The sequence below is a fragment of the Crocodylus siamensis genome, chromosome 10 (assembly GCF_052110815.1).
Source record: "Crocodylus siamensis isolate JL-2025a chromosome 10, ASM5211081v1, whole genome shotgun sequence".
Classification (NCBI taxonomy): domain Eukaryota; kingdom Metazoa; phylum Chordata; order Crocodylia; family Crocodylidae; genus Crocodylus; species Crocodylus siamensis.
In genome coordinates this window covers 71,319,146-71,346,610 of record NC_143404.1, presented here as the reverse complement: position 1 = coordinate 71,346,610, position 27,465 = coordinate 71,319,146, and the positions used below count along the sequence as shown (strand labels likewise).

General features: G+C 42.8%; 2 protein-coding genes across 2 annotated transcripts in view; one reads left to right on the top strand and one right to left on the bottom strand.

Annotated features, from left to right (window-relative positions):
- The window catches only part of STMN3 (stathmin 3), a 37,057-nt gene extending 26,538 nt beyond the window's left edge, over positions 1-10,519 (bottom strand). Inside the window, exons 1-3 of the mRNA XM_090064425.1 lie at positions 9,039-10,519; positions 5,396-5,456; positions 813-925 (exon numbers count right to left, since the gene is read on the bottom strand). Of these exons, the coding sequence (XP_089920551.1) occupies positions 813-831 (19 nt within the window). The 5' untranslated portion in view covers positions 832-925; positions 5,396-5,456; positions 9,039-10,519. The remainder of the gene's footprint in view (positions 1-812; positions 926-5,395; positions 5,457-9,038) is intronic.
- Positions 10,520-10,780: 261 nt separating this feature from the next.
- The window catches only part of RTEL1 (regulator of telomere elongation helicase 1), a 73,770-nt gene continuing 57,085 nt past the window's right edge, over positions 10,781-27,465 (top strand). The window contains exons 1-10 of the mRNA XM_090064099.1: positions 10,781-11,063; positions 13,331-13,529; positions 13,902-13,995; positions 15,131-15,212; positions 15,341-15,401; positions 19,324-19,399; positions 20,096-20,180; positions 21,685-21,750; positions 24,018-24,171; positions 24,543-24,581. Of these exons, the coding sequence (XP_089920225.1) occupies positions 10,923-11,063; positions 13,331-13,529; positions 13,902-13,995; positions 15,131-15,212; positions 15,341-15,401; positions 19,324-19,399; positions 20,096-20,180; positions 21,685-21,750; positions 24,018-24,171; positions 24,543-24,581 (997 nt within the window). The 5' untranslated portion in view covers positions 10,781-10,922. The remainder of the gene's footprint in view (positions 11,064-13,330; positions 13,530-13,901; positions 13,996-15,130; positions 15,213-15,340; positions 15,402-19,323; positions 19,400-20,095; positions 20,181-21,684; positions 21,751-24,017; positions 24,172-24,542; positions 24,582-27,465) is intronic.

Sequence of the window (27,465 nt, the reverse complement as noted above, 5' to 3'; positions counted from 1 at the left end):
TGAGTATCTATTGTTCAGACCTAAGTCCACAGAAGCTTTTTTTTTCCCTCACTAAGCCCGCAGTTCCATGTATCTGAATCCCTCCCTCCTCCTCGCCTCCCCTGTAAGATGCTGCAAGACCCATCCTTAGGAACAGTTCTACAGAAAGGGCACAGCAGGCTCACTGCAGCCTGACACTGCAGGCAAATCTGATCCCCAAAGCCCGGTCCTGCCCAACCTGGGAGACCAAGATGCAGTCGTACTGTTATTCCCATTATTACTGCAGAAAGAAGGAAGGGCTTTCCTTGCAGCACTGGATTTCACTCGACACCAGAGGACCGCACCTCCCAATGAAGCAGTGTATTCTGATGGATGCCAGGCTCTGAAAAATGCACACAACCCCCACAGCTGGATTCTTTTTACAGCATCTTTATCAATTTCTTGCTCATCTCTCTTTCTCTTCTAGCATATTTGACTACAGCTGCTTTTTACCAATGCCAAAATATAATTCCCAGCTCCACCCCCCACCTCAGCATCCAAAAATGAACAGAGGATTTTTCTTTTTTTTAAAAAGCCTATAGAGTGCGACAAAAAAATAATTCAGAAGCAGCATCTCGGCACATATTTAAACAGGTACATTTAACAGCTATGACTGCAGGTAAAAAGAAAAATGATCATGCATCAAAAGAAAAACAAAAAAAACAATGCTGTGGTCTGCCTTTTGGCAACTCCCCCTAGCATGCAGGTAAAACCCAGGCTGGAAACAATGATAAGTAATACCAGTGTTCATTTTAGAAAGGATGATTAAAAAATAAAAATGATGCTGGTCCTACCTGACACAGTACTGGCCATGGTGATGAGGTGGGGAGCAGAGAGGATGCTGTAGGAGAGATGCACAGGGAGGGAGGAGTGAAAGGATGCTGCTTTCTGCTGAGGTGCTGCAATGCTGTGGAAGAGAGGAAGAACTGACTCAGCTGTAGGGGGCTGCAGCCATCAGAAGGGAGGAGAGAGAAAGAGAGCGAGGGAGAGGAAAAGAGCAGGGGAATGAAAGAAAGAAGGAGTCACTGCTTGTGAATCTTAATTAGTAGATCGGGGCTTTTTTTGCTGAGCACCTTTGATGTCAGAGTCCTGCCAGAGTCAGAGTCTGACCACTATAAATACACAGAGAAGCACTGAAGGGGGAAGGGCAGGCGACACACCCAATCTCCAGCAAAAAGAGATTTTTCTCCCTCCCTCTCTCATCTGAGGGAGATGGACTAGCCCTGGCTTTTTTTTTTCTTTTTGGGTCAACTGAAAGCAAAAATGTGCAGATTCATTGAATTTTTTTTTTTTTTAAAGGAGAAGCCATTTCCAAGCCAGTAAACACCTTAGAAACCGTGTCTGGAGTCCCCGGTCAACTAGAAAAAAAAAGCCCCGAAACTCTGAAGCTACTTTAGACAATATGAAAGGGGAAGGAGTAATCTGAGAAAAACTGGGTATTTCTGGGCCTAACATATTCCATTTAAAATAACCCCTCTGAATTCAACAGGGTTAAACTATTGTAAAACCGAGAAGGGAAGGGAGAAGGGAATTTCGCCCTCTGGATCCAGTGGGACTTTTTATTTCTTTGTGGGCCTTGGATTTTCTCATATTGTATTGTCTCTTATTTGCTGCTTGGGGCTGATGCCCCAATGTCTTGTGCAGGTTTCTGAATCTATTTCACACCCACATTCAGGAACAAAAACCCTTCTCCTATTTCACACTAACAGCTGTAGGTGCCCCTGTATTATTTCTCTCATGATGGCAGTACAAACCCCAACCCTTTCTTTTATCACCTTGCTGGCTATAGGCCACTCGCATTAGCCTCATACCTGAAGCCATTTGCCCCTTGATGCTGCACTTTGCTGATAGCTACACAGATCATTCTGCTGCAAACACCCCAAACCATCCAATGTGCTGCAATGCAGTCGCTCCCAAACCATTCCAACAGCTGCAAGGAACTACAGGTTGTCAAGCAGCTGCAGACATCCCTGCTCAACATAGGAGCCCCACAAAATACCTGCTTCTTAAAGAAATGTAAAACCTCGACTACATTTTCACCTCGATCTCTGTCTTTGTACTCAAACACTAGGCCTGTGTTAGGATGGATGGCACCTTCAGTGGAGGACTTCCTCCCCCTCTGCGTTCCAGTTTAATTCAGAAATTCCTGAGACTCTGTATGTTTTACTGAAAAACCCTGAAAAGCTTGCCTCTCAGGCCAGCAGCCTGAAGTTCTTTGATTTACCCATGAAATCTCTCAGGATCCATTCTCCTCTCATAACATCCCAGGATTCCCCTGTGCTTTTGGCTCCCTTCATTTTGAAAAGGACAGGGAGACTTGCAAGGTGGCTGCATTTCACTTGTTGCCATGTCTTAATTGCATGGAGCGTGGGAGGGGACTGGACATATCTATGTGTGTGGTCAAAGGCTGTGCACAGTGGGGCTTTAGTCTTGCCTATGACCCGTATGTGCTGTGGTCATAAATAGCAGGGCTATAATGAACTTGAGTCGTCTGCAATGTTTTGAGCAATTCTTCTTCCCTATTTTAAATTTAATTTCTTTTACAAGCTGCCTCTGATTTAGGTCAGGGAGAATTTGAAGGTCTCATACAACTTTTGGCATGAAAGAGATGCAGGAAATAGGTGCATATATTCTACTGCCGTGACTGGCTCCCATCTGCCTCCATGGCACGTGATGCCTAGCCAGGCAGATTCTAAGGTTATGGGTATTTTAGTACAATCAGCAGACAAGTTGGTTTTATGGAATGCATTTCCTTCAGACTTTCCTATTATGAATGTGCAGACATTTTTTAATCACATTAAAGATTTCTGGATCTTTTCCTCCCTATGAAGTCTTCCTCTGATCTTTCCTTCTTTTATTATGGCTTAAAAGAGCTCATCACCATGCAGCACATAAAGGGTGCAGATCACAAACAGCAGTTCTCTGATTCTCCTTTTAGTCTGCAAAGCACAGGGGAAGTTTCAGCAGAAATTTCCCTCTGAAATGCACCATACCATCTACAGACTGGAGTTTCAGCAATGCATGCTGAATCTCAAGAACAGAAGCCCATGATAACACGGTACTTCTCTAAGGTTTGTTGGGTAGGATACAGACAGTGCCAATTGTCTAGAACCTGAAGAAACAAGGTACAATGATAGAAAACATTTGGTCTGCGAAGGTGGAGAATATAGATTCTAGTGGGCAAAATACAGTTAAAATAAAAATAAAAACAGAGCTTAGAATAATACAAACAATCCAATTTCACATCACAGACTCAAGAAAACACAGAACTAAAAGTGGGTTAGTGTCATCCTATAGTAGGGGGATCAGAATGACAACAGCCACGAGGATCATGCATTTAGATAGTGATTTCCTCCAAATAGATCCCAAAGGGATTTACAGATTTCATTCTCTCATTGAGTCCACCGCACAAATACAAATCACTTTCCCCATCACTGAAAGGTGGTTGCCTCTGCCAGTTGGGAGATGCAATAAATGCTTAATTTGCAAACTGGAATTTGCCCATGATATTGGATTAACCATTTTAGCATCAAGAAGGTGCAAATCTGGAAACAGCAGAAGGGTGGGTATGGACTCACTCTTGCCACAGCCTTAGGCAAGTATTCCTGGAAAGCAGACTCCTCCATCTAAAAGGATTTCATAGACATTAGGGCTGAAAGGGACCTCAGAAGACCATTGAGTCCAGCCCAAATAATACAGTATGTGTATACCGCAGAGCCTGAGGAGCTCACAAATCACAATCTCTTCCCAAATTCCTCATGTGACAGCATCTCACTAGCTTCATTTGGCCTTTATGTCATTAAAGCTGATATCAGCCAGGCTCTTTTCCATTTCCTTCTTAGTGAAGGTCTGTTTCTTTCTGTCTGATATGCAGCGCATGGCTGAATAGTGTTGGGGTATGATATCAACTAGTAGTGCTGCTAACAGTGTAGGTGCTGATGGAATTTAGAGCAGCCCAGAGCATCAAAGATGAAGGGGACAGTTATAATAATGTTTCGTTTGCACCCTCCCACCAAGTGCACATGCAGAACTTTGACTTCATGATGATCTCTCTCCTAAGGGATTTGTACGTAGGAAGGGAATCGGGCAGTTGTGGATTACTTACTCATATCAGCTCCTCCCAGAAGCTAATATGCTAACACACAAAAGAGTCTGGGTTATACTAATGCTTCCACCCTTGGTTTTTAACTACACTTTCATCCTCGTCTTTTGAGGGAAAAAAAGCATATGCACTACCTTTAGCCGATATTTTTAAAAAGCTGCTCTTAGGGATGATCTGTAAATACTAATTTTAGAGAGACTTGATTTGAGCTGTTATTTCTACAGAGGTCTCTCAGAATTTGTGTCCTGGAAATTCCTGACCCTCCAAACTGTTGAATGGGATGGAAGGAGACAGTCCATTTTGCCTGGCGTGAAATCCCAAACCATATAGTACAGCATGCAAAAGCCTGAAATTAATAAATAACATACAAGAGAGTTAGAAAAGAAATGTGATTGTCTAGCAAGAAAATCAGCTGAGCCCAGCCTACAGGTACCTCTGCAGAATTTAGCAACTGAGACAGAGAAAAACTGGTGATAGCAACATCAGCACTAAATCAGGAAAATGTTTCCCTAAAGGCAAAAGAAATGTTCGGGTCATCCTTACTGATTTCTCTTTGGTGCTTGTCATGCGCACTTCAGACAGAAAAGAAAATGAGGCCAAGTCATAAAAAGATCTGGATCAGGAAAATGAGAGACTGTATCATATCAGTCAGATGAAGGTGTGAAGAAAACTCAGAATTTGGATCACCCTGGTCACCCGGTTTCCCTACAGAGTGCCTCAATGCCAAGTCTCAAGGAAGAGACCACAGCTTGCAAGTAAACACAGCCACCTTGTCCCATAGTCCTGTCTGCATAAATGCCAATGACATTTATACTACTTGCCCCAAATCGCCTTCTCTCTTCAAGTGTTAAATATGTACCTTCTCGTACAGAACTGGAAAACTAAAATTCATCAAGGTCCAGAATCAAAAAGGTAGAGGTCATGATCTGGGCCATCACATTGGAGTCTGAAACAGTTACGTGCAGCATTGTATGATAGGCTGGGTTCATAACTGAGAGCTAGGAGCTTTTACAGCCAACTTCTGGCTCCAGCACTGATTTGCCATATGACCTTAGGCAAATCACTTATCCCTTCTGCTTCAGTTTCTCCCATATGTAAAAAAGGAAAAAACTCAGAGAACCTCAGAAGACTATTATAATTCAGGTCTGAGTGTGGACTAGGAAAGAGTTCAGAGTTTTTTGCAGGTTCTTAACAATCAGAAAGACAAGGGTCTGGACCACCTGAACCAAAGAGAATGAATAATTGTGTGGTCAAACAAAAGCTTAAGATGCTTACCATGGGAGACATTATGCATCTTCAGGAGGAAAGTGGTTGGCATCTTAATCCTCTTTTATACCTATAAAGAAAAAAAATCTCTTTTACGTGATTGGTATTAGCTATATGGCTGGTCCTTGCTGCTGTGCTTCCACTTCCTTTTGTCACATTCCTCAAGCTTCTCTCTCTCCAGAAGTAAAACCCCTGCACAGATGTTATCTGTAGAGAAATGGGAATCGCTCACCTTGCAAGTCTGCTTCCCAAAGATATTAGCTGGCAAGGTTCTCCAGTCACTCACTCATCTACCTCCCCTAAGATGTGAAGGTTTACTTATTTTTAGTCTTTCTTTGAATCCTGGCTTTATTTTTTCCCCACACATATACTTTTATTTAAGATGAAAAACTTGAACCTGAAAACTTCACCACGCTTGTTTGAGGGGACAAGCTGGGACATTCAGTAGACAGCACTGGCCAGCCTGACTTGTGTTTTAATCTACTACTACCCTCAAGAGTAACACATGCAACACATCTCCAGTCTTACACTAAGGAGCTAAATCAGAAGAATGAGACTCTAGAATGGAGAACCAATGCCCAATGGTATTTTCAGAGAAAAACTATATTCCCTACTGAAGCTGTATGTTGTGTTTCTATATGCAGGTGGCACAATTACTAGTTATCTGACCCCTGCATGTGTAAGATTGCAAAGAATTTCTTTCATGGTTCATTGCCTAACTTAAAGACAAACAATGACTACATTGGTTAATGCAGGGGTGGGCAATTATTTTGGGCGGAGGGCTGCTTATGAGTTTTGGCAAGCCATTGAGGGCCGCATGACAGGCAACCAGGGGAGATAAATATTAATTTTCTAAATTTTTTAGGGGCCCTGTGGGCCAGGTAGAATGGCCTGGTGGGCTTCATTTGGCCGGCAGGCTGCATTTTGCCCACCCCTGGGTCAATGGCAAAGAAATACTGGAACACTGTGTGAATATCTCAAGTGACAGCTCCCAGGCTTTGTTTCCCATTTAAAGGTAATACAATAAGTTATTAAGTTGAATCCCTGTGTGGATGGAATAATTATTTTGAATAATATTTTAAAAGAAATTTTTTTTAACCACATTAAAACTACAACTGATTTATCCATCTTACCATTTTAAAACTGGCCAGTTACCATATCTGAGTGAACATGCAAAAAAATACTCCCCTTCCCCCAAGCTTTTTCCCTACCATCAACACAACCTTGCATCTTCATTGTAGCCTCTTTAAAACACCTTTCAAGAAGGTAGGTGCCATCTTCACATATTAGAAACCTGGTAAAAAATTAAACAAGAAGCTTGCCTAAATATGTCTCAAAGCCAGAGCTTGGAATACATACCTGTACTTTTGGTTTCCTTTTCCGTAGCGTAACCCCTTCAAAATGTTGTATCCCCACTGGTATGTTATCCATATACAAAGCAAGGAGCCTATTTCCTATAACGTGTCCATGGGGCCTTATGATGTTAGTCATAAATGATTTTGTTCCTTATGGACAGCTCAGGAAATAGATCCCAAACTCTGATACAAGATACAGCATCCATTATCTCCCAGACACATGTGTTGGCTTTAGACACACCCTAGACAAATATATATGGATTTTGTGGGACCAAAAGCTAAACTACACAAGGAATGTCATGTGCCACCAGGCTCTGAAGACAGCAAAGATTAAAAAATGTTAATTCAGGCAACCTCGCAATACCCTTGTCAAGTAAGTGATGCTATCACTTTTAATACATGAAGAAACTGAGGCAGAAAAGGACAGATACTTGCTCAAGGGCATAGAACTTGTGATGGTGCAGATAAAACGGGGGAACCAGCAAATGGAGCAAAGAATACAGATCCACAGCATAAGCAAAAACCTGCCTCTCCTTTTTCTTTCCACCAGCACTGGCGAGGTATCACGCCTTTAAAAATAAGTCTCATGTACACAAGCCAATAAAACATAGAGCTCTGGGTAACACTATACAATTCACAGACCATTTATTAATTGTTTGCCTAAATGCACGACTGGTTCTGTGACTCTGAGCAATAACCAGCAGTATCCTGTCTTTTAATCTCCTGCATTGCTCACAGCATGGAGATATGCTCCAGCTTCAGTAAGAGTCTACCAGTATATTTCACTTGCCAAAGTGCATTATCATGACGAACAAATAATCTTTCGGACTTGCATTTGGGGGAGGGGGGGTGTTATTGGTTGTGTTCCAAGATTTCCCTTGCAAGTTTGGAGAAGAAAATGATGTAGCAATAGAGAGAGAGAGATGGCAACACTGGAGCTGCAGACATGGTCAAACAAGGTAAATGGTGCAGAGAAATAATCATACAGAAAGATAGCGTCTAGCCAATGCTGAGTCACATTGGACCCTGAACAGCAGAGCATCTGCTGACTTATTTCTGCTGCTTGGGTTTGGGAACCTTCCAGCTTCCCCTCCTTTAGGACAGCAGTAAATGCTATTATGGTAATACAGATTGTAGCAAGCAATATAATACAATTAAAGGCAATGGTTATTTTACTTGCCGCTGTACGGAAAGAGAACTGTGTATGTTAGAGTGAGAGTGAGGGGAGAAAGCACCCAGCCCACCTAGGGCTGAATGCAAACCTTTCCTCTCCATAACAAGCTTCCCCCGAAGCCATACCCTGACAGCATCTCCTTCTTTTCCCAAACACACTGTTTGGGGCTGAAATCTTATGTGCTTCCATTCGCCCTAAAAGTCTGCATCTTCAAAAGTCTGAGCAAAATCAGCTGAGAAATGTTTGAATTATAACACGGAGAGATAGCAAGAACAGGTGGAAAAGGAAGTATATTTCCTTTCATTCCAAACCCTCAAAAGACGGATCCAGTGCTAGACTTTTTAATTTGATATGTTTTGTAGAAGTCATTACATCTTAAAGATTACGGTATAGTTAAATATTAAGGTATTAAGATTAAGGTATACTTAAATGTATTGAACATACAGAGACTTTGATAATATAGAGGAGCTGGGAAACTGGAGTTTATAAACCCAGTTCTAAGTGGCTTTAAAATATGTAATTCTGTAGCATAATAGCTGCCATTCAAACAATTTACAAGCCAGATAACATTAGCTCAAGGAAATCACAAAGTTGCATCTGTAAGGTTTTGGTAACATTACCCAGTGATTGTCTACAGAATAGCTGCAGCATATAGCAAGAATATCAGCAATAACATAATTGTTTACAGGGAGATATACTGGATGATACCTGATTTTCCTTCAATCTCTAGCGTGTATGCTCCTGTGAAATACACTGTCATCACGATCTGAGAATGTAGGTAAGCCACACCCCTCTTTTATTCAATATTTTATAGGTTGCTAAGATTTCCCTGGCCTTAGGCCAGTACATCATCCACAATGAGCTGGAAAGTGTTGTGAGCACCTACATCTGGGAACAGCCTCTGGTTCGAATGAACGAGATTGCACTGCAGCAATCCCCAGACACGGGCAGTGACACTGATTTACTGGCAAAAAACTGAAGGTTGAAAGACGTGTGCTGAAGGGAAGCAGAGAACAAAGGAGTCGCACACTTCCCAGTAACAAAGGACACCTGTCAGAGTGCAGTCCTCTTTCTTGCTGCAGACGCTACAAAGCTCAGTATAATGAAATACAGGCACATGTACCTTAGACATACAGAGCTCTTCACCAACGTCCTCAGCGGCTTCACAGTCTTCCTATATGCAACGTTGCTGAAATGCAGCTTGTGTCAGCCAGGACAGCAGCCAGCCTCCACCAGCAAAGCAGATAGTGCGTCCAAGAGAAATTAACGGTCGAGGGCATCACTCAGGGTGGATTGAGGATTTTGAAAAGCGGGGTGCGGCTGGTGTGGTGCACCATCCCGTGTGACACCGCACATGCTTTTCTCCCACTAAAAAGCAACTAGAAGCTCTACGCATACACGAGGGGCCTCGGTTTGTATTACAGGCTGTCCTTGGACTTAGGACACAATTGGTTCCTGAAAATGTCTTCAGTCAAAATGTCGTCACACAGCACCGGTTTTTCCCACTGGCGTCGCGTCGGATTGAGTGCCATAAAGTCAAAACCAACGTCGGAAAGTCGAAACAGGGTGTCAATTTATAGATGTTGTTGAGTGCCGTCCATTGTAATGCAAACATTGTGAAGTCAAGGACCGCCTGTATTCAGTTGAACATCAAAATGAAAACAAATACAAGCGGTCCTCGGGCTTACGACACAATTGGTTCCTGAAAACCGTGTCTTAAATTGAAACATTGACACTCGAAACCAATTTTCCTATAGGAAACGGTGTTATAAATGGGGGACCGGTTCCTGAACCAAGGCCCGATACCCGATTTTCTCCAAAAATAACCCAGAATTTTGTACTCGATCAATTATAGCTACATTATATGAATGTGTTTATGTTGTAAATAGCAATCGTATGGATTTGGAAGGACTTTTGAGGTGACTTGGCCGGTCGTTTTAAGGGCTCTTGGCTGGAGGCTTCTCAGGAGTCCTGGCTGCAGGTTCTTCGGGAGTCTTGTCTGCTTTCGTCAAGAGGGCATCCAAGGCAGTTTGGACAGATGTTCTCGAGGGGACGGGCGACGTCGGGAACGTAAAGCCAAAACTGACGTCAGAAAGTCGAAATGGGGCGTCCGTTTATAAGTGTCGGAAGTGCTGTTCGTTCGCTGTACGCTGACACGTTGCAACTTGAAACGTTGCACGTCGAAAGGCTGCGCGCAGCTTCGCTGGAAGGAGGTCGACACAATCCGCAGGGCTGTGAAGTCGGAGCTACGTAACCAGGAGCTGCAGAGAAACGATCCGCTCGAGCCGTGGAACATCGAGACGGTTGAAAATGGAGAGCAGGTCGTTAATGCAGTCGGAAGGGAGCGTTGAGGAAGGATCATAACGAGCCGTGAAGCAAGTGACTCCCTCAGCACTGCCTCAAAACCAGGTGCTGGTGTTATGCTTCGAGCAGAGACGGGGGTCCCGGCTTCAACCCCCGAAACCATCGCCCGGAGGCTGCCACTCGCCCTGGCCAGGCCTCTGGGGGGCCCTGTAGGCCCAGGCTTCCCCCTCAGCAGCGGGGGGGTGGGGCTCGCATGCGGGCGGGGGGAGGAGGTAGGACTCGAACTTGGGCCCCTAAGCTCCTCTCTCCGCTCCTATGGTAACACCCGCCCCACCTCCAACTACCCGTGACACCGGGAGCCGGAAGTGACGTGGGCACGTCCGGGCCACGTGAGCAGGCGCGGGGATTGTGAACGCCGCGGAGGTGAGAGGTCGGGGGGGGTGTTGCTATGACAACCCCTGCGCGCGCCCCCCCCCCAGCCCTGGCAGCAGGGGCTTGCACGGGCCGTGGGGCGAGGCGGGGGTCCGGGGGGCACAGGGGCAAAGGCATGGAGCTCCGGGGGGTGGCACTGCAGCAGCAGCACTGCAGATGACAGGTCAAGGCGCCGCTTAAAAATGAGCTGGAAGCAGGGAGCTTGCTTTAATTGGTTTCACTAAGATGCCAGGCACGCCTGCCAAGGGTGCGGGGCCGGGGATGGTGTGCGATGGAGCGGGTTCTCGATTGCAGGCCTGCTGGTGTGAGCATGCCCAAGATCGTGCTGAATGGCATCACGGTGGACTTCCCGTTCCAGCCATACGCGTGCCAGGAGGCGTACATGTCCCGGGTGCTCGACTGCCTGCAGAAGGTGAGTTTCAGGAGATATTCAGATGCTGGGCTGGGGGGGCTCTGTTGCGGGAATGCAGGTAGGGTTGCGTATCCCTGCTTCTCGAATGGCCCCTTCTAGATACAGCACTTGGGGGCTGCTCACGGGCCAAGCCATTTTTCCAAGGTGTGCTGTGTTTTAACAGGGTGATGCGGGGGAAGATCAGTTCTCGGAATAACCCAGCTCCAAGGCAAGGCTGTTTGTGTCAGGCATCTAGGTTGTAGCTGTATTAGTGTAGAGGCAAAAGGAATCAGACCTCGTGGTCAAGGTGATCTCTGTTATTAGACCAACTAGATTTTGCAGAAAAATATTCTTTTATTGCAAGCTTTTTGTGCAGTTTTTTTAAAATCACTTTGGTTGGTTTAACCTAATCCATGTAAAAATAAGCCAGCATTTCATATGTTATAGTCAGGGCCTCCCAGCCTTCACCAGCCATGGAAGACAGATTCATTGGGGAGACAGCGAGGAATAGGAGTTGCTCTGTTTGCCAGGGCACCCCTCGGAGTAACTAGAAATAATGGCCACAGACTGACGGAGAGCAGATTCAGGTTAGACATCAGGAAGAACTTCTTCACGGGAAGGGTTGCCAGAATCTGGAATGGGCTCCAAGGGAGGTGGGTGGTGCTCTCCCCTACCTTGGGACAAGCAGCTGGCTGGGGTCATCTGACCCCAGCACTCTTTCCTGCCTTGGGACTCGATGATCCAGTAGGTCCCTTCCGACCCCAATATCTATGAGTCTATGAATCTGTTTCTGCAAATAGAACATCTGAAGCCTTCTTATAGCATAAATACCTTTGCACTTGATCTGGTCAAGTGGGAATAAACAGTTAAATGGCTCTATTAAAAGAGTCTGTGGCGCAGTAGCTGTTTTTCTGGTGACCCATTGCAGAAGTTTAATTCTTGTGTTGATTATAAATGGCAGTCTATGGAAGCAGCAGTGAAATGTACTGAGAAGGTGCTTATTTCAGAGCAATCCAGTCTGCAAGTTGTTAAAGGAACCTGTCACAATGTAAAGCTACTGGTAAAAGTTACAAAGCTTTTTCCCTTTCCTGTTCTATATACACCCTGTTTCACACTCCACCAGACTTGACTTTTCATGATTCATATTTTAAGTGTGCAGCTAAAAAAATAACGCCAGCAATGTTAAAGCGTTAGATTCATTGGCAGAAAGTTAAGTAGTGTGATCTTTTTTCCCCCCCTTTGCCTCGCTCCTAAACTTGGGAAAAGGAAAGAAAACCAAGTCATCCTTATGTTCAGGCAATCTGTCGTTTTGGGTTTTTTTTTTAAAATTGTGCCTGTTGCTGTTTTATCTACTTGGCAGCTCCCAAGACAGTCGTATTGAAAGGATGTCAAATAAGGAAACACTTTTCACAATGCAGGTTATTCTTTGTCTGGAGTGTGTATGGCAGTATATCTCTGAGATGCTTGTTCGTGGGTAGGATGGAACAAAGAACTGAGCTCTGCTGTGGAAGCATTAGCAAAGTTTGATCTCTCTGACAGCCCAGCATGCGATCACACCCCAGCTGCGCTGGTTGGTTGCTTACTTGTGCAGTTGGCCCCTGTTATGAGAAATAAAAAAACTAATGTCATTTGAAACCAGGATGTAAAATGCCTTTTCTTAATATTCTTTGGGCATAAGTTGCCCTGACTAACGTGAACCTAAGTATAACTCTTCTCAGTCCGTGTAAAATGCAGTGTGAGACCATTTTAAAGCTGTAATAGCTAATGCATGCTGCCCTGACATGTTTAAAATTGGGCCCACTGAGACAGGTTCTCCTCCATTTTAAACTCTGTAGTTGTATTCTGCAGTGTGGAATATGTGTTCTTTTTGCTTATGAAATCAATAGCCATCGGTAATCATTTTCAGTTTTGGCCTATCACGGAAATTGATCATATTTTCATTTATTCAAATCTGAATGTTGACTGAGGCTGTTTCTCTTAAATAAATAATAAAATAGACCGTGGCTCTGGAATTAGAATTGAGTTCTACTGACTTGCGTCATGAGTTTTGCAGGTAGCACTTCACATGGTAGTTTCGAAGGGGTGTGTGTGTGTGTGTACATGCTTTCAAAGATATATAAGTATCTGTTTCTAGAGTGTGGTATAAGAGACTGTGATAACTTTGAACGCAGCTATGAATAGTATAGTGAAGCAAATGCTCTTTTTCTAGGAAAATGCTATGCTGTCAAGTAATCAGTGAATCCTTGAGTTACTTTGAGCTTCTCTCACTGTTTTCCTTATCCATAAAGAAGGTGAACGGCATTTTGGAGAGCCCCACAGGTACAGGGAAGACTTTGTGTCTCCTGTGCTCTACACTAGCTTGGCGGGAGCATTTTAAGGATACTATCTCAGCACGGAAAATTGCACAGCGCATGAATGGAGTGGAGCTCTTCCCTGATAGACCCATGGCGTCCTGGGGCAGTGCTGCCACAGATGCTGATATCCCAGGTAAATGCTCCAAATGTGGGCCATGTTTTCTTATGCTGTTTGGCTTTAGGAAAGGACGTCAGTGGTTGCTTAGTATGTCTTCCATTTTCAGTTCTTGCCAGGTACTTATTACTGCCACAACGGCATAGTTTAGTAGCTGAAGCATTATTTCTTACTTTCTTCATGTAACTTTTTACTTTGCTCGGGGCATTCAAATATCCACTTAATTCATAATTTGGTTGTGAACAGTTAGATTGTAAAATTGCTTGATGCCTCCATTGGTTGAGCTGTTACCATAGCACCAGCTGGGAAAGGAGGGTAATAATATCTTTAGTTTTTCCTTCTGTTTAGTGCTAATAATGTTTTTCTCTGCTTTTTTCCTCCATTTGGCAGCTTATTACACCGATGTCCCTAAAATAATTTATGCCTCCAGAACCCATTCGCAGCTTGCGCAGGTCATTAGTGAATTAAAGAATACAGTCTACAGGTAAATATAACTCAGCTAGAGTGAAGGGATAGATACTCAATCATGTGAGGGATTATTTGAATTGAGGTGGACAAATATGTATCTAATGATGCTGAAGTTCCATTCTCTTAATGCATATGGATAGAAATGAGACTTCTCTTACTTCCTGCCCATTCTCCCTCTAGTCTGCAGTGCTCATTTCTTCTCCTTTCTTCGCTCCTTTGCCAGAATTTCCCAGGCTTGGTCCACAGCCATCATTTTATTTGGTTCACTTTTCTTCCAAAGTTGTCTTAGAACATTGTTTTCCCTAGAACCTTGTAAACTTAATTTGTTTGAAGCAAAATGTTTCATCTGTTTTGTGTAGTCTTCTTTGTTCAGATTTCTCAGTGGTGTGGTTGCATGCCTGCCTGTGATTGTTTCATGAAACTCTATGGTTATGGGGCTTTTCTTTTACATTTCAAGAAGAGAACTGAAAGCTGTTGCAGAACGGAACAGTTTAGAGCACAGTTGGTATGGACAGTTCCATCTGTGTTACACCAAGGTCTGTCTTAGTTATCTGTAGCAAACAGAGTGTTTAGCAATTTAATCAGTCAGATTTACACTGGGTGCTTATCTTGCTGGGATCCTTTGACCCCAGCTGACTTGGGCCAGGGGCTGGACCTGATGATCTTATGAGGTCCCTTCCAGCCCTAATGTCTATGAAATCTATGGAATTTGATGGCTTGCTTTTAGTAAGAACTGCTACAGTAAGTTAGCTCTAGTCTTACTGTCTCTGAAATAGGTTTCAGTAGGGAGGGTTTTCTAGGTCCATGATGTGTAGTGGGGGCTTGCTGTGTAATCTTGGCAGGGTCCAGATTTGGTAGGGACAGTTTTTGTTGGAGTAGACAAGGTGTTGCTGGTTGCCTCCTAATCTCATCAGAATGACTTAAATTCTCAAATGTTGTGGCGGTGATTGTTGTTGCAGTTACTTTTACTATTACATTCTCAATGAGATACCTAGAAGTGGAAGCCTTGACCTTCACAAAGTTTCTTTTCTGCGCCCCTGTGGCTCAGCCAGTGCTTCACATTTGTGATGCTTGACATACTAGTAACTTCTACCTACATAAGCCTTTTTTTCCTTCCTCTTGTATTTTTATGTGTGTTTCTGTTTGAACAGGCCAAAGGTATGTGTGTTGGGCTCTAGAGAGCAGCTTTGTATCAACCCTGAAGTTAAGAAGCAGGAGAGTAATCATATGCAGGTAAGAAGGCATGCACAGCCCATATAGTTAAGAGAAACCCAGCTCTGCTTGTCCTTTCCTGTGTTGAAGCGGGACATTTACCCTGTGCCTCCCCCTGACCAGATACCAAAATGTACATTATCTTGCAGATCTACATGTGCCGAATGAAGGTGACGTCCCGCTCTTGCCATTTTTACAACAATGTGGAAGGTAGGTTTGGCTGTGGAGATGGTGATCTGGTTTTTGGAGAGGGAACTGATGGAGAGGTGGATGGAGCCATTAAAAGGGAATGGCAGAATCCACCAGCCTGTGTATAAACGCACATGCATTTTACTGTTAGTGGGTTTGTTAGCTCATGGAATGGACAAAGAGGTGGTGAATTGTTAGCTCTTGAATGAAGTTTTTCTAGTTTGTTCAAAGAATGGAGCATGGACAAGCAAGCTTCCATCTTCCTTGGTGGGTGAACCCGTTTGCATTGTGAAGACACCAGCTGCTAAAATTCAAGGGATAACATCTCAGACATTAAATCAGAATCTACATCTCCAGTTTCATAAGGAAAATATTTTATAATACACTTGCAGATATTTGGCGATCCACATTTTCAGACTAGTGTGCATGAATGGGGACAAACAGTTGAGTGATTGTAAGCGAAATCACAGTAAAAGTAGCCATGGCCAGGTAATGTCCATTGGACCACCAGTGCCTGTATGGTTCCATAACTACACACAATACCTCGGCTAATGCAAGTGTTGCTGTTGTGCACTCATTGCTCAGTATTATTCACAGGGTTTAAAGTTTGCTTGAGGTAGGAAGCAAATCAGTTATTTCTAGAACACATGAAACAAACATGTTTTAAATCAAAATGCAAGGCTTTTTTTGCAGTGGATGCCTTACAAGGTATTGAGAGCTTCAAATATCCATCAGCAATTTCCTGGTAGGACTGGCTTGAGACAATAATTTTTGAAAGCATAGAAAATGGTGTGTTGTCATCTAAAGAGAAAAAAGGGTCCTTTGGGTTAATTATGTTTCAGCTTCTGTGATGGGCATCTAGCCAAGTTTAAGGTTGTAAGCCAGCATATTATTCTAGCGGCTGATTACTGGAAGGAAAATAGAATTTGCTGTCATGAATTTGGAATGCCTTTTGTATTGACTGGAAAAAAAATCCCTTAAAAATCTATCTTCTTACAGAGGCTGGAAAGGTCAGCTGTCAGGTTCAGTATGGGAAAGCAGAAGTATTGCTGTGTGAATACCAAAATGGAGGAAAATTCTGTTTGGGGTAGCATGCTAGCAGTAGATAACATTTTATTCACTAAAAAAAGTGATTCAGTCTGAAAGAGAGAGCACATCTCAGATGGAGGATAAAGTGACTGACTGGAGAATGAAATGTTCAGTCAAAACATGTATGCTGTCTTGGTCTTATTCCTGACAGACCCTGTAAATGGTTTGCTTTGGTTTGGGTTCAACCAGCACGCTGCTGAAATGGTGTATCCTTTAACTGCCAGAAAGGTGTTCCGAGACAGAAGGGTAGGTTTAATCTGTTCGGGCACAGACTAGTCCTGTCAGTCATGGATTGCTTGGGTGTTTATTCTTTTCTTCCCATTGTACATCTAGTTAAAGGTAAGAAATGAAGTGGTCTCGTGAGTGGTGGTAAGCTGTCTGTTCTCCGCTTGAGGCTTCTCTTTCTCATTCAGAGAAACTGGTAGTTTAGTGTTAAATCTCTGTGACCTGGAATCCAGCTGAGATGAGAACAGATTTGTCCCAGCTATATTTGTAGAAATAACCTTCCTTTCAGCTCAAAGTTTCATATGTTTTGCTAATCTACCTCCAGCGTTCTGCTTCTGTATTTTACTAGCCATGTTCAATACCAGGAAGCAGGCAGTGGCAGAAGTGAGCAGGTATAACTCATCCTTTTATAGAGAGCTTGCACTTGATATTTAGACTTGCAGTTCTACCAGTGCAACCCAGCCCTTGTGGTGTCTGTCTGTTCTGTGGCGCTGGGCTTCAGCGTTCCCCTCCCTGATCAGCTCATAGTTGCTGTAGAATTGCTGAACATGTTCTACCTCTCCACTGCCCACCATCTCTGTGAGTTTCCTTCTTTCTTGCCTCTGGGTGTATATCAGTACCAAAAGGCATGTAACGAGCAGAAGACCTGGTTTGCTACTATAATTCATGTTCATTTCCAGTAGATGTGGTTTGGAGTGCTGCATTTTTACCCTTGTTTTCGGGTCTGCGATTTTCAGTGCCAGACTTTTCCATACATACATAGTGCCTGTGTCTGACTCTTCGTAGTGACATTACTCATCACAAAAGAGAATCCTGTACATGATGTAAATGCAAGAGGTATAGGGATTTTTATATTTGAAACCCATTGACAGACTAGCTTTCAGCAAAAGACAAGTGCAGCTGCTGAATCTACAGTACTTCAACGCAGCCTTTTAATCTGTTCTGAAAATCTTGGGTTCACTTTAAGGCAGATGGAACAATAAATATTTAGGAAATAAATATGATAGTTATTTGGACTTCCTAATAAAACCAGAGATTGAGTTGCTTCTCTGAAGTCCTTGCCAATTTGGTGTATGGTATGGAAGGGGGGGAAGCACTGTGTATCTACAAGCCAAGGGCCTGTTCCTACTTATGCCATGGACATATACTTCCCTTATATAATTCCACTATATGATTTCCTTATAGCTCAGTTTCATAGGGTCATAAGACAGTAGGGACCTCATGAGGTCCTCTAGTCCAGCCCACTTCTTAAGGTTGGATCGTCCCTAACTTAAAGCATCCTTCTTTGTAAAATAGGTAAGCAACCTGTTTCACATGAGCAGTGAATTACTGATTATAAAACATTGAGATTTTTGGAGCAAAGGTATTCCACAGGTGTAAAACTCAGTTTTAATTGTTTTGGAATAGCTAGTCCTGTGCGTATACAGTGGTATTGTGGCTGAATAAGTGCTCTCAACAGGAAATGCATGCAAGTCTCCCTGTGGGCTGAAAAAAATCAAACAGCAGCAAATGAAGGCCTGGCTCCTATGAAAAATGAATACCTGACTTGGCATTGTGAATGCTGTTAGGGAAAATGGGCTTATCTAGTGGCTTGCTTGACAGGCTTCTGTTGCTGCTGTTCATGTGATGATAGAGGAGAAGCAGGTTGTTTGGGGAATAATAGTTACAGAAATAAGATTATCCAGCCCAGCCATTAAATGGGATAATGCTTTGCCCGAGTGCTGTAGAACTTCGGCTCTCAATTCTGCTTCCAGCATTCTGGCTGTCATTTCAACCACCCACGGGTCAGAGCATCTGCCAGAAACCAGCACCGTTTGTTGGGCAGTTCTGACAGCAGGGACCATGCCTTTCATGATGTAGGCCCTCCCCAGGAGGTCACTGCACAGCATAGAGGTTCCCATCTCCTGGCAAAATATTACACAACTGAACTCATTTCTTTTGAAAAAAAGAAGTCTCTTGTTTCTAGCAAGGTTTTAGCAATGCAGTGTGTTGTCCAAGTGATCTATTCCTGGAAGTTGGAAACGTATCATGAGGATTTGCTGTCACAGCCTCAGCCTTAAATAAACACCTGACCACTTATTCTGAGAGGGGAAGCAGTACTAAGACAGTTTATTAGTTTGTGCACTACTAAGTATTTGGGTATAGTTAGATATTGTTCTGCTCCTGAGAGTCTCTGGCCTTTCATTATCCATCTGTATTTAGTTATACTGTTTCTTTCCATCTAGAATGGGAGCTGGAAACTGAGCCCTTTGATTATATTCCTAATGCAGTTTAAAATGACTGTTGTTCACATGGAGAGGGCAGCAGTCCTTTTCTTTTCCCTTTTTCTTTTCCTTTCTTTCAAAGCCATCTCTGCACTGAAACAATTCAGCAAATGGCTTAAACCTTCAGCGTGTTTCTCACTGCTTATTTGTCTGTAGCTGAAGCACTGCTAGCACTGGTGCAGCTATAGCGCAGTTTGCTTATGGGTACGGCACAAAAAATAGCGTCAAGCTCTACTTGCAGTCCAGGCAATTAAGGCTAGAGTTATTGATGGAAGCCAGTAAGTGTGAAGGGAAACACAGGCTCTCACAGGATGCATTTATTTAGCTATTTCCTGTAAATGCAACTATTCTTTCTGTCCTTGCAGAAAAGAGTACAGAGAAGGAACTGACAGACTCCATCATGGATATCGAGGACTTGGTTAAAAAAGGAAACAAGCACAGGTAAATGTTCCTTTCTGTTCCTCTTACTCCTGCTTTGGGGAAATCTTTTTTTAGTGCTAGATTCACACAAAATTTAGTGCCAAATTCATACAAAAGGAACAGAATAACAGCAGGGATGAGCCAGGCAGAGTGGAGGCATATGTTATGCAAACAGTTTCCAGCAAGTGCATCTTTGCACTCGTGCCTCCTGCCAATTGAGTTTTGCTGGGATAGAATGGTGCATTTCGGTCATGATGCATCGCAGAGTCCAAATATAGAGCAGGGTCAGGCATAGGAGTAAGGCAGGTTTTCATGAGCAAAGCCTGGTAATTGTGTCAAACTATACAGTGGTTTTCTAAGGCATATGACTGAACCCTGTGCTGCCATAGATTTAATGATCTAACCCATCACGTGAACCTTGGCCTATGGAGGAAAAACATTAGTGTATTAGCGTTTCTCCCCTTCTGTATCTTACTCTATTTTGCTACACTGGTCACGTGGATATTATTTCTGATATTCCCTTTTACTGAACCATGGGCACACATGGATGGAACAAGCTATCTGCTTTAAGATCTAATGGGTCAATTCCAGTCCATTAAGAAGCTGATTAGGAAGGCTTGAGAGCCTGAAACATAATAAATGAAGGGGGAGTGCACTTTTAGTCTTTCTATGGGTATTGTTTTATGGTTCATAATTATTTACTTATTTTTAAAACAGAGCTTGCCCTTATTATTTATCTCGGAGCCTGAAGCAGCAAGCTGATATTATATTTATGCCGTACAACTACTTATTGGAGTCAAAGGTAACATCTTTGTCTTTTTAAATGTATATGCTATTTTATCAGCTTTTAGTAGATCTGCCAAAAAGTGTAAAACAAGAAAACTCATTGTGTGATGCATTTAAATGTGAACCAAAATTCTCCATGTACTGCATCAACTTTATTTAACCAAGAACCTCGGGCGGCTTCTCCTTACCCTGTTGTTAAGGTGTATGTTTGTATGGTTTTTAACAACAGCTCAGTTTAATTCAGAAAAGTTTACCCTGAAGAACACAAACATCCCTTCTGGTGCCTGGTGGGCATGAATACATTAATTTTCTTTAATTCATGCCTTCAGTCAGTTGCTAGCCAGAATTTTTCTCGCGTGCATTCTGGAGAACCTTTATTTTGTTGCTATTGTCAGCTCTCTAGACAGTTGGAGTCTTGACTGACTGGGAATGCAATGTGCCTCTGAAATATTGCTTAGCCTTTTCAGGCTGCATTAAGAGGGTACTCTGTGTTTCACATATAAAAATAAGACCTCTGAGGTTTGTATTGGAAAAATAAATGCCTGGACATGATCATATAAGTGATACTTGTTTTGAAAGCAGAATATATAGAATACTTCATAAAAGCAACTAAACAACATCCTTTCAGTGTTTTAGCCATTTATACCACATTTTGAAATGACTATCTGATGAAGTACTCCATGATGATAAAACAGAAACTATGATGTCTGTGATACTTATTTAGCTATAAATAGTAAAAAGGAAAAAAAAGATAGATTCCAAGATTTCTTAACACTTGATTAATATTAAACATAACCCCAGCAGCTTTATCTTATCCTATCAATCAGACAGGAATTGGGCCAACCAGACAGCTCTGGGATGACTCCTTTTCTACCTTTTTCTCATCCTGGGAGGTATGTCCTCAGCCCTGCTAAAAAATCCTGCCTCTTGCAACATGCTCCAGAGGTCAGCAAATTAAGTTGTTTTAGGCCAAGATGGATAGAAAAGTTCCGATCCCTGAACCCCTCTCAAAGAATACTTGGCCAGTTACATTTTTATATTGAAAGGATTCCAGCTTGATTACCTTCACCTCATTGCAGCTGTGATGGTTTGGAGTCCACGAAGAGGCAGTATTTTAGGGAGGCAACTCTTTGGCTGTTTAGCACTTAATGGCCCTAATCAAACCATAACTCCACCCAGAGGCTAGTGGACCACCAATCCAGATTCTAGAGCAGTATAGATATGCCCTTTGCTTTACTTCTTAGACTCCAACTTGCTACATGAGACAGACTATCACTTTTATATACGATGGCTTTATAGTATCAACTGACATACATGAGGCCTTGCTCTTTACTTGCTTTCTAATGACTTCTTAATGTCTACTTGAAGGGAAGAAGTTGCACAATTTAATCACCCAATAATTCTCTACTCCATAGAGAATAAACAAACCCTCATGATCCAGTTCTACAGCCTATCCTTCTATGTTGTTATTGCTGTCTTACTCTTTCCCCTTCTTTCCCGTCTTTTCTAAAACCATTTAGAGCCGGAGATCACACAATTTAGATCTCAGGGGGACTGTGGTAATACTGGATGAAGCTCACAATGTGGTAAGTTATTTCATTTCTCATTTCTCCAACCTCACACAAACAAAACACCCGGCATTTGTCTTACTACTAGATCTCTGCAAAAGCTGTTGTAAATTATTTCAGCTGTTGCTGTGATAGTTTAGGTAGCTGGTTAGTAGGCATGCATGGGGTTTCATCTGTCTTGGGGGACCTGGTGACCATCTATAAACTCACTAGGGGGGACCAGAAGGGTTTGGGAGAGACCTTGTTTCCCCGAGTGCCCCCCGGCATAACAAGGAATAACGGCCACAAGTTGTTGGAGAGTAGGTTTAGATTAGACATTCTTAAGAACTACTTCACAGTCAGAGTGGCTAGGATCTGGAACCAACTTCCAAGGGAATCTCCTACCCTGGGGGGCTTTAAGAGGAGGCTTGATGCCTACCTGGCTGGAATCATTTGAGCCCAGTTTTTCTCCTGCCCAGGCAGGGGGTCGGACTTGAAGATCTACAGGGTCCCTCCTGACCCAACTTCTATGATTCTATGAAATGTGCATGAATACTAAGATTAACTAAAGCAGTTCTGTTGTAGTCTATAAGCTTGTATCCACGGTAATTCATTCTTTGCCTTTTGCGTATAGTAGTATGATCAGTAGGATGCCAGGAGTCTAATATTGCTCCCAATCTGCTACTAATTGGGTTTCTACAAGAGATGAAATCTCCATTTTTTAACATTATGCAGTAAAGATACAATCAGTAAAGCTCTGTAAATCCTGTCCTTTGTGCAAAGTGCATTGGATACAGAACAGAGAGACCCGTGCAGATGAGAGCTTTCAGAACCTACATGTTAAAACTGCAGGATGGACTTTTCAAACCAGTGATTAAGCCTAGGAAGCATATAGGCTACAAAGCGGCTTGGGCTCAGTGATAGGTATTATAGACCTACCTGAAATCCCTTTGTTAAAAGTGCTGTAGAGTCCCTTGAGTAGGATTGTGAGTGGCAGCACACTTCATTTACTCTCCAAGAGTTTGTTGCACAACTTTATCCTTTGTTAGTCAGGATTTGCTGAAGCAATGCTGCCAGGAGCATTGCATTTGCTGGTAGTAGGAGGGATTTACCCTTTTTCTGCTGGAAAGTATATATAATCCCAAATCCATTTCTTGTGGGGTGTGGTTGAGGTGACTGAAGATGGAATGGGGAATTCAGGCCTGGTAAGCAGCGACCCGGAGGATGACTTGGGGGTCTTGGTAGAGAATCCGTTGAACCTGAACTCCCAATGCAGTGCTGGGCCCAAAAGAGTGAATATGATCTTTGGTTGTACAAATAGGAGTGTGCAAGTAAGAGTAGGGAGGTTAGTTATATTATCTTGTATTGGGCACAAGTATGATCGCTGCTTGTATATTGTATAATGTATATCAAAAAGTAAGTTAAGGAGTGAATCTAATGAGGGTTTTGAAGTATCTGAAAAGGAAATAGAAAACTGATAAATAGCTCCCACTAGGATTGGGAGCAATATCAGATAGGGAGTAGTATCTTCCATCTAAATTGGAAAAGTTGTACAGGTTTGCAGTGGCCAGAAGCTGAAGCTTCACAAACTGATGCTCCTACGTGCAGCCTTTAAACCAGGGGTCAGCAACATTTTTGGGTAGGGTGCCAAAAACATCCCAACCTCAACTTAAAAGATGTTGTCATGCCAGGGAGATGGTGGGAGAGCTGTGAAGGGCCCGATCCTTGTTGTAGCAGTGCAGCCCCGGCCCCTTTCTTGCTATTTGCCCTGAGGTGTGTGTGCACCCACCACCAGCAACGAGCTGAGCTGGGGCTGCCTGGACCCTGGTGCAGCCTCCCAGCTGCCTGCCACACCTGGCTCAGGCTCTGGACAGGCACACCTTGGGGCGGATGGGGGAGCTGCGAGGGGCCCAATCCTTGTTGTGGCAGTACAGCCCCGGCCTCTTCCCTGAGGCACATGTGCCAAGAAAACTGCCTTCATATGCCATGCTCTGGCATACATGCCAGGACTTACCAAATCCTGCTTTAAACAGCCAGGGCATTTAATTTTTAGAACGTTTTGCCATCGAGAGTTGTTGTGGATTCTCCATCACTGGAGATCTTTAAATGAGGACTGGAGGATTATGTAAATACATTTGTTCAGTTAGAAATTATTTTGGGGGAATCTGTTCACCTGAATTATGCAGGTTAGATTAATTAATCAAAGGCCAGAAGGAACTAAATAGCCTGGGAAATATCCAGTACATACAAGACACCAAAGCAAGCCAAATTAATACTTTTTTCCTTCCATTTCATCGATGTCCCAGGAGAAGTTATGTGAAGAATCATCTTCATTTGACTTGACTCCCTATGACCTGGCTTCAGCTATGGATGCTATAAATGTAGTACTGGAAGAACAAGCTAAAGTAGTTCAACAGAATGAAATCAATGCTGAATTCAATATGGAGGTGACCAGCTCAGGTTAGTCGGCAGCTATGAGCCAGTGGTTCACAGGGAGTGTCACTGGCAACAAATTTAGAAAAAAAATCTTGTTTTCCCTTAATTAGTCTCTGGACAGTAGAATCTGGATAACAGATCAGTTTACTTAACAGCGATGATGCCTAAAAAAAGAATTAAGTAGAATACGCAAGATACAGTCATATGAACTCTGGCTTTAGCCTTCAAGAGCTGTAGTATCTATAAAGGCAGTAGGCAAGCCTTGTTTCATGTGGAGAACTAAAACATACTGGCTGAAAAAAATGGGATTAAGATAAGGAATAGTAGCTTCAAGTATCTGAACATTTATTCACCCTTGGGCAGTTAAGATTGAATTGCTTTCCCTCCTTTACCAGGTTTGGGCATGGAGCTTGAAGATATAGCAAAGATAAAGAGTAAGTTCCATTCGTTACTTCTTTTATCTTAACAGACTTGCTACTGAGAGTAGCCAAAAGTACTCTGGGTAATGATTTTTTTAATCAAGAACACCCAGCTCTTCCTTTGACAACTTTTCTTCATTAGAGGTGAAAGTTTTTCCATTTTCATTAGACAATTTGACCACGTGTACAGCTGTATTTTAAGAATGAACTGCACCACTGAGATTTGGGAAGGCTTCCCCAGTTCTGCTCTGGCTTGAGGTTAGTTAAATGGGGTATGGAGGCACTGACACACTGAGGGCAATGTACAAAGTTGTTATGAGTGAAAACAAGCCAAAATCACCAACAATCATGGATAAGAGAAATGGGAGAAAAAGACAAAGTATCTAGTGTCCACAGTTGTCATGAAGAGATCTGGAGCTGCTCAGGTAAGGCAGCCAGTCATTAATGAATTTTCCATCTAACTCTGTCCCCCCAGCCTCTCCTTCAGGAATTAACCCCTGTACCTCCAATATCTAGCTGTTCTATGTACTCATCACTTATGTAATATATAAATATCGGAACCCCTAGGAATACAAAATACTACATTTGGAATTGGCTAGTACTGAACTATGCTTTTACCTTATTTTAATTTGATAGTTGTTACAGTGGCATTTGTGCAGATGTAACTCCATTCAGTTCCTAACGTTCTTCTTATTAATATCCCAGAGAGTCTTATTGCCCGTGCTTGTAGTTACTTATCACTTAAGTACGTTTCCCTGAAATCATTTGAGAAGGTTTTTATTTTGGTTATCTGCCTGTGCCAAGCTTAATCAGGGCATGAATCAAGACTATGTCAATTGACACTCCTGCACCCTTTGCTTGTTCCTGTCTTAGCCTTACTGCATCTTAAACCAGACCATATCAATGACGTGTTTCATTCTTTTGAATACTGAGTGTGCTACTGAGTAAAGCGTAGAGGTTTATTTAGCTGGTAGAAGAGTTATTCATTTTTTTTCAGTTGCTGGGGTGTTCTTGATTTGTAATCCATCACTTGTTTGGCAATGCATTCGTTTTGCCATTTTGCTGTAATGAGTTTTACTAGCCAGCAATAGTTGGTGGTCAAGAGTCTGCCCTTTTAATCAGAAACATTTTCATCCCTTGCAAAAAGATCGTGTGGTGGGGATAGAAAAGAACTGGCAATCATGGAGCAAACTTTTGATTCCAAAGCACCTTGGTTTTAGGACACTTCCCCAGCATATAAAGGAAACAGGTTAATCAATCCATTCAGGTTGCTTGTGTTCTTGCCTGGTAGTGGAAGGAAGCTTGGATGTGTAATCTGGGACTGTAGAGTGGAAAAATAAAAATGGAAAACTTTAACTTGGCAAGCCAGAAAGCATGAGGGTTTCCCCCATCACTAGACTGATATGCCATGTAGTCTGCAGCTATACACAGAATTCTTCTGTTAGGGATTTAAAACATTATTGTTACAAACTAAATGTGTACTTCCATAGTTCCACCCTACAATTTCAAATTAATCATAACAATTATTTAGGCATTGTGCCAATATTTCATCCATTAGGTTGAGCTGTTAATGTTACTATTTTTGCCTCTTTGTTAGGCTCTCATTTTAGCACAATACTTTCTCAATAAGAAGTGGCAGCTCAGCAAAGGTATTTTAGAGCGTCACAGAGCAGTGTGGCTCTTAAAACTCAATTCGCTGTGTCACTGGATGCCTTTGGTTTAAAGGCTGTTGTTACGGAACGAGAGTGCTGCCTTGTAGGTAGAGCGCAGGTAGGTTCTCTTTCTGGCTCTGCCATTGCCTACTTGGCCAGGACACTTTACCTTTCTGTACCTTGTTTTCCCCATCTGGAAAATGGGGATCTAGATATAAAGTATTTTGAAATCCACTGATGAAAACCATTCTTTTCTCTGTAGTTGTTGACTGTCCATCTTAAAGCATGTATGTTTATGGTTCCATAACCTTCATCTCCTGGGTACACTGAGAAAGTGACCTACTCACTGAACTGAAGAGGCCCTTACTGAGCCAGAGATGCAGAGGTAGCCTACCCATGAGAGTCAGTGATAGCGAAGATGTTTAGTTTGCATTTATTAACATTTCTTTTACTAGCTCATTCCAATAAAGGCCAGAGCCCCTTGTGTACGCAGGGGAACAAATGGACATGTGTTCCACTGCTTTACGAAGATTTCATAATCGACATTTCACGAGCTTTGCTGTGTCTTTTATAGGGCGTTTCCTCATATTTGTCTAATTTTAACCTGAGTCTTTCCAGTTGCGAAATGGAGAGCTACGCTTGATTATTAAATTCCTTGGGGCTGCTGTAAGGTTCAGTTAGTAAATGGTCATTAAGTCCTTTGGTGGCATATAAGATTTCATAGATTTCATAAACATTAGGGCTGGAAGGGACCTTGGAAGATCATCAAGTCCAGCTCCCTGCCCCAGGGTCAGGAAGTCAGCTGGGGTCATAGGATCCCAGCAAGATAAGGATCCAGTTTCCTCTTGAAGGTGCTCAATGTAGGTGCCTGAACAACCTCCGATGGCAGGCTGCTCCAGACCTTGGGGGTTCGGACAGGAAAGAAATTCTTCCTTATGTCCAGCCTGAAATGATCTTGCAGTAGTTTATAACCATTCAACCTCGTCATCCCATGGGGCGCTCTGGTGAACAAACGTTCCCCCAGATCCTGGTGGTCACCCCAATAAACTTATAGGTGGCCATCAGACCACCCCTGAGCCTGCGCTTTTCCAGGCTGAAGAGCCCCGTGGCTCCCAGCCTGTCGTCATAAGGTCTGTTCTCCTGACATAAACATAAGAAAAGATAAACATAAGCAATGTGAAGGTTTAGAAACTGACTGGTTGAAATCACTAAAAGTGGAATTAAATCATTTATATTTAATCTGTTTT